The 13,617-nt window shown below is 38.8% G+C and overlaps 1 protein-coding gene across 2 annotated transcripts in view; it reads right to left on the bottom strand.

The window, feature by feature from the left end:
- STAMBP (STAM binding protein) overlaps nucleotides 1–13,617 on the bottom strand; it is a 34,385-nt gene that overhangs the window by 19,739 nt on the left and 1,029 nt on the right. For both annotated transcript variants that reach the window (XM_082672507.1, XM_082672506.1), the window contains exon 2: nucleotides 12,532–12,749. In XM_082672507.1, the coding sequence (XP_082528633.1) occupies nucleotides 12,532–12,734 (203 nt within the window). In that variant the 5' untranslated portion in view covers nucleotides 12,735–12,749. The remainder of the gene's footprint in view (nucleotides 1–12,531; nucleotides 12,750–13,617) is intronic.

The raw sequence follows: 13,617 nt of genomic DNA, 5'->3' as shown, positions 1-13,617 counted from the left end.
TTATCATTGGTGGATTTGTTTATTGGTTTGGTTGCTCTCTTTTTTTATTACTTATTATAATTTTTTACTTTAATAATATTTTTAAAATTATTTTTTATTTTAATAACTTTTTTAAATTTAATTTAATTTAATTTTTCTCCCTTTTCTTCTGAGCCGTGTGGCTGACAGGGTCTTGGTGCTCCAGCCGGGTGTCAGACCTGAGCCTCTTAAGTGGGAGGGCTGAGTTCAGGACATTGGACTACCAGAGACCTCCCTGCCCCATGTAATATCAATCAGCGAGAGCTCTCCCAGAGATCTCCATCTCAACGCTAAGACCCAGCTCCACTCAATGACCAGCAAGCTCCAGTTCTGGACACCCCATGCCAAACAACTAGCAAGACAGGAACACAACCCCACCCATTAGCAGAGAGGCTGCCTAAAATCATAATAAGGCCACAGACACCCCAAAACACACCACCGGACACAGTCCTGCCCACCAGAAAGACAAGATCCAGCCCTATCCACCAGAACACAGGCACCAGTCCCCTTCACCAGGAAGCCTACACAACCCACTGAACCAACATTACCCACTGGGGGCAGACACCAAAAACAGTGGGAACTACAAACCTGCAGCCTGCAAAAAGGAGACCCCAAACACAGTAAGTTAGGCAAAATGAAAAGACAGAGAAACACACAGCTGAAGAAGCAAGGCAAAAACCCACCAGACCAAACAAATGAAGAGGAAATAAGCAGTCTACCTGAAAAAGAATTCAAAGTAATGATAGTAAAGATGATCCAAAATCTTGGAAATAGAATGGAGAAAATACAAGAAATGTTTAACAAGGACCTAGAAGAACTAAAGAGCAAACAAACAATGATGAACAACACAATAAATGAAATTTAAAATTCTCTAGAAGGAATCAATAGCAGAATAACTGAGACAGAAGAACGGATAAGTGACCTGGAAGATAAAATAGTGGAAATAACTACCACAGAGCAGAATAGAGAAAAAAGAATGAAAAGAATTGAGGACAGTCTCAGAGACACCTGGGACAACGTTAAACACACCAACGTTCGAATTATAGGGGTCCCAGAAGAAGAAGAGAAAAAGAAGGGAACTGAGAAAATATTTGAAGAGATTATACATATATATATATACACATATTATACAGATTATACATATATATACAGATTATACATATATATATATATACAGATTATACAGATTATACATATATATATATATTATATTGAAAACTTCCCTAATATGGGAAAGGAAATAGGCAATCAAGTCCAGGAAGCACAGAGAGTCCCATTCAGGATAAATCCAAGGAGAAACATGCCAAGACACATATTAATCAAACTATCAAAAATTAAATAACAAGAAAAAATATTAAAAGCAGCAAGGGAAAAGCTACAAATAACATACAAGGAAATCCCTATAAGGTTAACAGCTGATCTTTCAGCAGAATCTCTGCAAGCCAGAAGGGAGTGGCAGGACATATTTAAAGTGATGAAAGGGAAAAACTTACAACCAAGATTACTGTACCCAGCAAGGATCTCATTCAGATTCGAAGGACAAATTAAAACCTTTACAGACAAGCAAAAGTTAAGAGAATTCAGCACTACCAAACCAGCTTTACAACAAATGCTAAAGGAACTTCTCTAGGCAGGAAACACAAAAGAAGGAAAAGACCTACAATAACAAACTCAAAACAATTAATAAAATGGTAACAGGAACATACATATCAATAACTACCTTAAATGTAAGTGGACTAAATTCTCCAACCAAAGGCCAGGTAATGTTAACAAAGATCCTGGGAGTCTCTGCTTCTGACAGGATCACTGTATTCCCATGTAGGGAGCACCAGAAGCCTGGGAGCCACCAGGGCCTGCACTGCTCAGTGCACCTCTCAGGGCAGCAATGCCAGGCTCCCACCTCACTGCTCCATTCAGCTGCAAGCCTCCCCACTGGGTCCCATCATGCCTTTTTAAAAAGATTCTGTATAATGAGTGGAGAGCAGAGAGGTATATTTAGTGGCCTCACTCAGCACTCCAGAATCATCAATATGGAGCCTCTGAATCTCTCCCAGATGCCAGCTCCCCCAAACACCTGCACTCGTTCTTCTGTTACAGTTAGAATTAGGGTCAGGATGGGGGGTGTTAGGAGGGAGAGCATTCTGACAGAGCGTGAGTAAGGTCCCATAGTGAGATGCAATATGTATAGGACTGAAGGAAGGCCCAAGTGGCTAGAGCACAGAAAGCAAAGAGATGAGTGCACAAGCTGAGGCTAAAGAGCCTGGTAGGAGCTACCCTATAGAGGACCCTATGCACCAGAAAAAAAGGGGTTCACATTCTTAACCTAAAATCAGTAGGAAGACTTGCAAAGATTTTTCAGCTGAGTGTTGACATGATTACATTTGAAAAAGACCTTTGGATACTTGGTGAAGAAAAGATTGCAGGGTTTTTCAATCTCAGCACTATTGACACTTTGCGATGGGTAATTCTTTGTGTGGGGGGCTGTCCTATACATTATAGGATGTTTAGCAGCATCCTTGGCATCTCCACGCTAGACGTATCCACACATGGAGTTCAGACAACCAAAGTCTCCAGACATTGCCAAATGTCCCCAAGGGGCAAAATCAACCCTCATTGAGAATCACTGAATTAAGGAAGAGCAAGAGAGAATGATGGAGACAACTGCCGGTTTCACCGTAGCCCAGGTAGCAATTATGGTAGCTTAGAATTGAGGAGGTGGAAAAGGAAGGAAGTGAACTGATTAGGGTTAGGATTAGGGATTAGGGAGATATTTAGGAAGTAAAGTCAATGATATAGGTTGCTTGGTTGAAGTGGAAGGAGAAAGTGAGAGGAATTAAGGAGAATGAGTGATTCTGGCCTAAACATACAGGGAGGTGCTTAGTACCATGAGCTAAGATTACAGGTAGATCCTAGATTTTGAGCCAATGTAAAAGTGGAACAAGACTTTTGGAAGTAGTGGGATATGTGAGTATAATTGTACGTGTAGGAGGAACATAAATCATTAGAGACCAAAGGGCAAACTGTAGTATTCAATTACATTGGTAGCCCCCAGTGAACCAAGCCTCCTGGCATTCATGACCCTGAGTAGTCCCTCCTCTTTAATCTAGGCTGGCTCTGTGACCTTTAACTAATGGAATATGGCAAGAAAAACATTCTGAGACTTCTGAGCCCAGGTATTAAGAAGGCCTGGTAGCTCCCACATTTGTGCCCTAGGGTGCCCATTTAAGAAGTTAGTGGCCATTTAAGAAGTCTAAGTACACCGAGACCACCATGCTGTGAGAGGCCCAACCTTGCTATTTGGAGAGGCCATGTGGAAGATAAGTGAAGCCCCTTGCCAGTGGTCCCAGCTAAGCTTCCAGTTTACAGCACCAATTTGCCAACCATATTTATGAGGCCACCTTGGAAGTGCATCCTTCAGCTCCAGTCAAGCCATCTATGTGAGCCGATGTGCTGGCCCCATCAAGCCCTGACCAAATTTCAGAATTATGAGCAAATAAGTTGTTGTTTTAGGTCGGTAATTTTGAGATGCTTTGTTACACAGCAACAGATAACTGAAAGAGCCTCTCTAAGGCTCACTTTTGCCTACTGTAAATTAGAAATAATAATAATACCGACCTCAGATTTATTGTAAGGGTAAGTTAAATAATGCCTTGAACTAGAAGTACTCAAATATTGTTATCTTTATTCTTGAAGGCACCAAAAAAAGTGCTTAATAGTTGATAATTTTATTGCACAATATTGATTAATACTGTTAATATTAACAGAGCAATTGTCACCTTCTCTGGCTGCCCTATATTGAACAGAACCTCTCAGTCACTCTGCTCCCTTCTTTGCTTCATAGCACTTAATAACACTTGAAAAATATATTTTTATTATCTGTCTTCAACACTAGAATAAAAGCTCCATGAGAGTTAAGACTTCATTTCGTTCATTGTAATATCCCAAGTGACCTGTCACATATATGGTCAATAAATATTTGTTGAAGGAGAAAAAAAAAAATCTCCAACCAAAAGACATAGACTGGCTAAATGGACACAAAAACAAGACCCGTATATATACTGTCTACAAGAGACCCACTTCAGACCTAGGGACACATACAGACTGAAAGTGAGGAAAAAGATATTCCATGCAAATGGCAATCAAAAGAAAGCTGGAGTAGCAATTCTCATATCAGACAAAATAGACTTTAAAATAAAGACTATTACAAGAGACAAAGAAGAACGCTACATAATGATCAAGGGATCAATCCAAAGAGAAGATATAACAATTGTAAGTATTTATGAACCCAACATGGGAGCACCTCAGAACGTAAGGCAAAGGCTAACAGCCATAAAAGGGGAAAATCGACAGTAACACAATAACAGTAGGGGACTTTAACACCTCACTTTTACCAATGGACAGATCATCCAAAATGTAAATAAATAAGGAAACACAAGCTTTAAACGATATATCAAACAAGATGGACTTAACTGATATTTATAGGACATTCCATCCAAAAACAGTAGAATACACTTTCTTCTCAAGTGCTAATGGAACATTCTCCAGGATACATCATATATTGGGTTACAAATCAAGCCTTGGTAAATTGAAGAAAATCGAAACCATATCAGGTATCTCTTCTGACCACAATGCTGTGAGACTAGATATTAATTACAGGAAAAAACTATAAAAAATACAAACATATGGAGGGTAAACAATACACTACTAAAAACCAAGAGATCACTGAAGAAATCAAAGAGGAAATCAAAAAATACCTAGAAACAAATGACAATGAAAACACGATGACCCAAAACCAGTGGTATGCAGCAAAAGCAGTTCTAAGAGGGAAGTTTATAGCAATACAATCCTACCTCAAGAAACAAGAAAAACCTCAAATAAACAACCTAACCTTACACCTAAAGCAATTAAAGAAAGAAGAACAAAAAAAACCCAAAGTTAGCAGAAGGAAAGAAATCATAAAGATCAGATCAGAAATAAATAAAAAAGAAATGAAGGAAACAATAGCAAAGATCAATAAAACTAAAAGCTGGTTCTTTGAGAAGATAAACAAAATTGATAAACCATTAGCCAGACTCATCAAGAAAAAAAGGGAAAAAGACTCAAATCAATAGAATTAGAAATGAAAAAGGAGAAGTAACAACTGACACTGCAGAAATACAAAGGATCATGAGAGATTACCAGAAGCAACTATATGCCAATAAAATGGACAACCTGGAAGAAATGGACAAATTCTAAGAAATGCACAACCTTCTGAGACTGAACCAGGAACAAATAGAAAATATAAACAGACCAATCACACACTGAAATTGAAACTGTGATTAAAAATCTTCCAACAAACAAAAGCCCAGGACCAGATGGTTTCACAGGCGAATTCTATCAAACATTTAGAGAAGAGCTAACACCTATCCTTCCCAAACTCTTCCAAAATATAAAACAGGGAGGAACACTCCCAAATTCATTCTACGAGGCCACCATTACCAAGATACCAAAACCAGACAAAGACGTCACAAAAAAAGAAAACTACAGGCCAATATCACTGATGAACATAAATGCAAAAATCCTCAACAGGATACTAGCAAACAGAATCCAACAGCACAGTAAAAGGATCATACACCACGATCAAGTGGGGTTTATCCCAGGATGCAAGGATTCTTCAATATATGCGAATCAATCAATGTGATACACCATATTAACAAACTGAAGGAGAAAAACCATATGATCATCTCAATAGATGCAGAAAAAACTTCTGACAAAATTCAACACCCATTCATGATAAAAACTCTCCAGAAAGTAGGCATAGAGGGAACGTACCTCAACATAATAAAGGCCATATGTGACAAACCCACAGCCAACATCATTCTCAATTGTGAAAAAACTGAAACCATTTCCACTAAGATCAGGAACAAGACAAGGTTGCCCACTCTCACCACTATTATTCAACATACTTTTGGAAGTTTTAGCAACAGCAATCAGAGAAGAAAAAGAAATAAAAGGAATCCAAATAGGAAAAGAAGAAGTAAAACTGTCACTGTTGGCAGATGACAGGATACTATACATAGACAATCCTAAAGACGCTACCAGAAAACTACTAGAGCTAATCAATGAATTTGGTAAAGTAGCAGGATAGAAAATTAATGAACAGAAATCTCTGGCATTCCTATACACTAGTGATGAAACATCTGAAGGAGAGATTAAGGAAACACTCCCATTTACCATTGCAACAAAAAGAATAAAATACCTAGGAATAAACCTACGAAGGAGACAAAAGACATGTATGCAGAAAACTATAAGACACTGATGAAGGAAATTAAAGATGATACAAAGAGATAGAGAGATATACCATGTTCTAGGATCGGAAGAATCAACCTTGTGAAAATGACTATACTACCCAAAGCAATCTACAGATTCAGTACAATCCCTATCAAACTACCACTGGCATTTTTCACAGAACTAGAACAAAGAATTTCACAATTTGTATGGAAACACAAAAGACCCCAAATAGCCAAAGCAATCTTGAGAAAGAAAAACGGAGCTGGAGGAATCAGGCTCCCTGACTTCAGACTATACTCCAAAGCTACACTAATCAAGACAGTATGGTACCGGCACAAAAACAGAAATATAGATCAATGGAACAGGATAGAAAGCCCAGAGATAAACCCATGCACATATGGTCACCTTATTTTTGATAAAGGAGGCAAGAATATACAATGGAGAAAAGACAGCCTCTTCAATAAGTGGTGCTGGGAAAACTGGACAGCTACATGTAAAAGAATGAAATTAGAACACTCCCTAACACCATACACAAAAATAAACTCAAAATGGATTAAAGACCTAAATGTAAGGCCAGACACTATCAAACTCTTAGAGGAAAACACATGCAGAACACGCTATGACATAAATCACAGCAAGATCCTTTATGACCCACCTCCTAGAGAAATGGAAATAGAAACAAAAATAAACAAATGGGACCTAATGAAGCTTAAAAGCTTTTGCACAGCAAAGGAAACCATAAACAAGACCAAAAGACAACCCTCAGAATGGGAGAAAATATTTGCAAACAAAACAACTGACAAAGGATTAATCTCAAACATATACAAGCAGCTCATGCAGCTCAATATCAAAAAAACAAACAACCCAATCCAAAAATGGGCTGAAGACCTAAATAGACATTTCTCCAAAGAAGATATACAGATTGCCAGCAAACACATGAAAGGATGCTCAACATCACTAATAATTAGAGAACTGCAAATCAAAACTACAGTGAGGTATCACCTCACACCAGGCAGAATGGCCATCATCAAAAAACCTACAAACAATAAATGCCGGAGAGGGTGTGGAGAAAAGGGAACCCTTTTGCACTGTTGGTGGGAATGTAAATTGATACAGCCACTATGGAGAACAGTATGGAGGTTCCTTAAAAACTACAGATAGAATTACCACATGACCCAGCAATCCCACCACTGGGCATATACCCTGAGAAAACCATAATTCAAAAAGAGTCATGTACCACAATGTTCACTGCAGCTCTATTTACAATAGCCAGGACGTGGAAGCAACCTAAGTGTACATCGACAGATGAATGGATAAAGAAGATGTGGCACATATATACAATGGAATATTACTCGCCATAAAAAGAAAAGAAATTGAGTTATTTGTAGTGAGGTGGATGGACTGAGAGTCTGTCATACAGAGTGAGGTAAGTCAGAAAGAGAAAAACAAATACCGTATGCTAACACATATATATGGAATCTAAAAAAAAAAAAAGTTTCTGAAGAAATAGGGGCAGGACACAAATAAAAAAGCTTGAAGTATTTTTTAATTGATAAACATTTTTATTCTAATATTATAGTAATAATTCAAGTGCAGTTCTCTTTGAAAAGTCAACTCTGTTAAAACAATACTTGTTAAATATCTTTCATCAAACATAGGCATATTCTTTTCAATCCCTCACAGCAGTCAGACCTATGTAGCAGAGGTAAGATTTTTTTTTTTTAAAGCCTACTACATTTTGTTATTGCTTAAAAAATCTGAATCAGTTGTCAAGGTCTCAGAAGCAGTGATTAATTGACTTTTGAAAGCTCTACCAGATACTCTGACATAAAATCAGGAATCCAGACATCTGTGTCTGGCAGTGATGTGTCCACTAAATAGACCACTACTTTCTGGTCCCAAGGGTTAGTCTCTATGTAGACGTAAAGAATGGACTTGAGGACACGGGGAGGCGGAAGGGTAAGCTGGGACAAAGTGAGAGAGTGGCATGGACATATATACACTACCAAACGTAAAACAGATAGCTAGTGGGAAGCAGTTGGAGATCAGCTCGGTGTTTTCTCTAGGTGTAGAGGGGTGGGATAAGGAGAATGGGAGGGAGATGCAAGAGGGAGGGGATATGGGAATATATGAATAGCTGATTCACCTTGTTATACAGCAGAAACTAACAAAACATTGTAAAGCGATTATACTCCAATAAAGATGATAAAAAAAATTACTATCTGGCCCTTTTACAGGAAAAGTTCTCTGATCTCTGGACTATACTCACAGTCTCTACTCTCTTACTGTCCATTCACCTTTCAACCCACTCCAATCTTTAATCCTTCCAGTGAAATTGCTTACCAAGATTACTGACCACGTCATGACATCAAACCCAAATCTTGCCCATCTGACACAGCTGGCCACTGTCCTGCAAATACTGACCTCTTTTGGCTCCCATGACAAAGTGATGGATTTCCTAGATTTCCTCCTACCTCTCAAACCTTCCTTCGAGGAAAGGTTTCTTGATACTTTAATACTCCATGGATCCTTCTGGCATCTAATGAAGCCTATGGACCCTTCTCAGAATAATTTTTTAAAGATATAATATAAATTATGAAACATTACAAAAAGCCCAATTCTACTGTAATGCAGTTTTCAAAATATTAAAAAATTGTGATATGTGCTTACTTATTAATGCATTGTTAATACATTAAAAAACAGGATGTAGTTGTGGGTTTAATAACTCTGTACTGTAATTCTGAAGTAGTGATAAGTATAAATGTTATTTTGAGATACCAGCAACAATCATAATTTAATATAAAAATATCTTGATTTCTACTGGTGACAAAACTACAAATATTAATAATACTGTGGTTTGACGCCTATATTCAAAATTAAAGGAAGTGCTAAATTTCAGTTAGAGGTTAGTAAAAACAAGAAAAGTTTCTCCCGACCAAGTTCATGGACCCTGAATTTTATCAATGAATCCCTGTGGGTTCCTGGACCCCAGATTAAGAACCACTGCACTACAAGCTCTCAGCAGTTTTCATGGCTTCAGAACCAACTATATGTTGAGTACTCCTGGGCTTGTATCTCCAACCCAGAACTCTCCTCTGAGTTCAGACTGCTACATCCAACCTCCTACTGGACATCTCTACTTGGATATCTCACAGGTAACTTAAACTTTACACCTTAACAGGTCAAAAAATCAGGCCTGAACTCTTGAATCTTCCCATTACCCAACCCCTTTTCAACACCACTCTCCCCATCTCAATAAATGGACCAGCAAATCCTAAGTTACTCAAGGCAGAAACTGAGGTCAATCTTGATGCCATCTTCTTTCCCAAATTATCAGTAAGTTCCATGGACTCTATCTCCAGAATACCAAATCCGTCTGCTCCTTTCCAGTCCACCATGTTCCTTCAACCTACCAGCCTCTCTCTTGACACTCCCTCCACCAGTTACCACATAGCAGCCAAAATTTAATTTTTAAAATATAAGTAAGATTAGGTCACAACCTCACTTAAAACTTTTCAATGGCTTTCTATTGCTCTCAAGATAAAATGTAAACTCCTCACTGGCCTATAAGATTCTGCGTGATTTGGCCCCACCTGCCTCTCCAACTTCATCTGCAGTCATTCTCCCTCTTCACTTGCTACACTCCAAACACAATGATCTTTCAATCCTCAGAACACACTAAGGTCTTTCCTACCTGAGAGCTTCTGAATACACAGCTGTATCTGTTTTAAATGCTCTGCTTTATGCTTTTGGAATGACCAACTCTATGGCATCCTTCAAGTCTCAGTTTAAATCTTACCTTCTCAGACAGATGTTACTCTATTTAATTAGATAACCTTGGTTATTCCCTGTCCCAGCACTCTCTGTTGCTTCCACAGCATTTTCCGCATTTTGTGAACTGTATATTTATTTGCTTACCTGTATACTGTCTTCTCCCATAAGAAGAATAAGGGCAGGGGCCAGTTTACTTACTACGTATTCAGGACCTACTGCAGTGTCAAGTAGATAGTAGGTATATGTAATATATATTTCTTGAATGAATACGGTCCTCACCCTCAAAGCACTTTCTATGTGGGACAACAAGACCCAGAGGGCCCTTCAGAAAATACCTGTTAGAGTGATTCCATGATTCTACTGAACTTTCTCAACTACGATTTCCCAAAAGAATTGTGCCCCTCATTCTGAGAGAACTACCTACAAGAATACTGGAAATATACAAGAATACTAATTCTACCAGCAGCAGAGTATATGAAGAGTGGGACAATAGCAAGAAACTTCTCAGGAAAATAAATTTTGTGCCCATTGCGCCTAGGAGTGAAAAACCATGAAAGCAAAGAGAGGCAGAAATATTATTATACTTCTACGAAACTTTATCAACATTGAGGCCACATAACAGGACATTATGGTATGGATGGATGCAAGATCTCTGAGGAAACAGACACTATCTCTAAACTTAACAAGAAAACAATAGCAGTCCCTTTTCTCCATTCTAAATTTACAATATGAATTCTAGGCAATCCACTCTCACACCTACTCTTCTTTAGAGTACTGGTTCTCAACTGGGTCAGTTTTGCCTCTTAAAAAGCATTAGTTTATATCTGGAGACATTTTGGGTTGTCACAACTAGGGGGTAAAGGGTTCTACTGGCATCTAGCGAGCAGAGAGACCAAAGATGCTGCTAAACACACTACAATGCACAGAACACTCCCCACAACAAAGAATTATTCAACCCCAAATGTCATTAACACCAAAGGTGACACACTCTGCTTTAGAGTAGCATGTGATCAAAAACTTAATATCATATAATTGATAGGCATACATCATCTCTGGAAGAACATATAAGAAACTAATAAGGGGCTTCCCTGGTGGCGCAGTGGTTGAGAGTCCGTCTGCCAATGCAGGGGACAAGGGTTCGTGCCCCCGTCCAGGAAGATCCCACATGCCGCTGAGCAGCTGGGCCTGTGAGCCATGGCCGCTGAGCCTGCGCGTCCGGAGCCTGTGCTCCGCAACTGGAGAGGCCAAAACAGTGAGAGGCCCGCGTACCGCAAAAGAAAAAAAAAAAAGAAACTAATAAGAGTGATTGTCTCTGGGGAGGGGAGCTAAAGGTTTGGGGGAAAAGAGGAGTGGTAGGGAGATTTAGTTTTTAAATATACACCCTTTTGTGCCTTCTGAATTCTGTACTACACACACATGTTACCTATTCAAAAACAATAAAAAATAACCAAAAATTAGTGTGGCTCAAGACTATGATCTCAAAAGACTACCTTCAATTTATTAAACATTACCAAAAAGAAAACAAAAAGAACAGGACCTATGTTGTAGAATGAATCCTGAATTAAGAGTTAAGAAAATCCAGGTTTTGTCACTCCAAACTGTGGAACAAAGCCTACCACTAAATCCGGAGGGTGTTTCCTCCTATGCAGAATGGGAGGATGATGTGCCTTACTCAATGTACGCAGAACTGTGAAGATCAAGTGAAATAATGCAGGTGAAATACTTTACAAACTATTTAAGAGCCATACAAATACACTGTAATTATTATTATTTTAAGATCCTGGTATCATGAAAGAACAAAACTAGAAATTATAAATGAGACCCTTTAACATTATTCCCTTCCTAAATTAGACATCTTTTCCAATATCACTGGGGCTTTAGCAATTGTTCCTGTTAACTGAACTGAAATCTTTAATTTCTGCTGCAAGAGGCTAAGCAACTCAAGGGAAAGGTCTTATGACGAGCTATACAAACTGTAGGTGATCACTATTTATTTGATGATTTTTATGCTTATGATAAAGGGTAAGAAAAAAACTTTTTCCTGAGTCATTCAATTTGCTACAAAATAAGCAGAGGTGAGGAATTTGGGCTCTGTTAAACTTCAACAATAATTCTCTGATTGGCTGTCTTAATAGAGAGAGGACAGCGAAAAACATTCATCAATACAAAACATGTATAGTTTAAACACCAACTCTCTTGTCTAACAGCTGGGCCATGTGGGCACAAGCCAAAGAGCTAGGTCTCTTACTCATGAAATTACTGAGTCATGAAAATAACACTTTCAGTACTCATGTCTTTGAATGTCAAGGACAGCCAATATGTAGGAGCTGCTAGCAAAAATGATTAATGATAATGATGCTGTAAAGTTCTCTAGTTTTAGCAATTCTGAGCTGAAATAAACGAGCACAAGGACAGAATGAGTGAGGCATCAGTCACCGGAAAAGAAAAAGGAAACTGGAGGCGTCTTACGTGATATACTTGTTATAGAGGATGAATGCATGTTCAATGTTGCCTTCCTCAGAGTAAATAGATGCCATTCGGATAATCTCCATTCCAGAGCGGAAGTACCGACGGGGTGGAATGTCTTCGTTTATCTCCACTGCGCTACCCATTTGGGAGAGAGCCCTCACCCGGTCTTCGGGTGGGAGGCTCACATCTCCACGGTCAGACATCAGGACCAAGAAGTTCTGAAACATAAAAAAAAAAAAAAAAAAGATGGCATCAACACCAAGGCCCCCATTAGCCGAGCACAGCCTAGTACACCGTGTTTTTCCCACAAACCTCTACCTTACAAAGAAATTAAAAGAAACATACACATGCTGTAGCTCATATCAAATAAGGTCTCTTTCCCACAAGAAGCCTGAGACCCTCAAGGAAGCCCATATCACAAGGACGAAAGGACTGGCAGATTCAAAAACCCATAATCCCTGCACCGTAATTAGGTGGTACAAAGAGTATAACTATAATGAGCCACTAGCGTTTCAATTCTCTCTTAATGCTAATCATTCCATGTCATTAGGTAGCCCTGCCCTTGGCATCACAAAAAGAGGGCCAGTATCTTATATTTTTTCCATTATCTCTCCTCCCAGCTACCCACTTCCATCCACCCCAGTACCTGGCAGAGTATACTCAATGAACTTTCATGATGATAACTGACTTCAAGCTGATCATTTAACCTGAGGGTAACTGACTTGAGCACACGGTTAGTTAGAGGACATGGTGTGGGAATGAATGTTCATTATCCCAACTCTGCTCATGAAACCACTATTCCAGTCAACCTACAACATCATTCACCATTTCAGGGCAAGGAATTTAGACCTAGAAAACAATTTATTCAAATCTATCTTCAAAGACTAAGTACTCTCTGAATAACAAAAGGACACAAAGGTAACTTGAAATGCAAAAAACAAACCAACAAAAAACCCTGGAAGTTTTCCCTCCTTGGGTCTCAGATTGCAGTTTTTGTTGCTGTTAGAATCAGACTCCAACTTCCAATCAGATACCACTCTACGATCATTTCCAAAAAGATTCTGGTAATTGGATACATACTGAATT

Source organism: Grampus griseus (genome assembly GCF_964374135.1).
Source record: "Grampus griseus genome assembly, chromosome: 15".
NCBI lineage: Eukaryota > Metazoa > Chordata > Mammalia > Artiodactyla > Delphinidae > Grampus > Grampus griseus.
The sequence above is the reverse complement of the archived record's forward strand: the minus strand, read 5'-3'. Positions and strand labels throughout refer to the sequence as shown.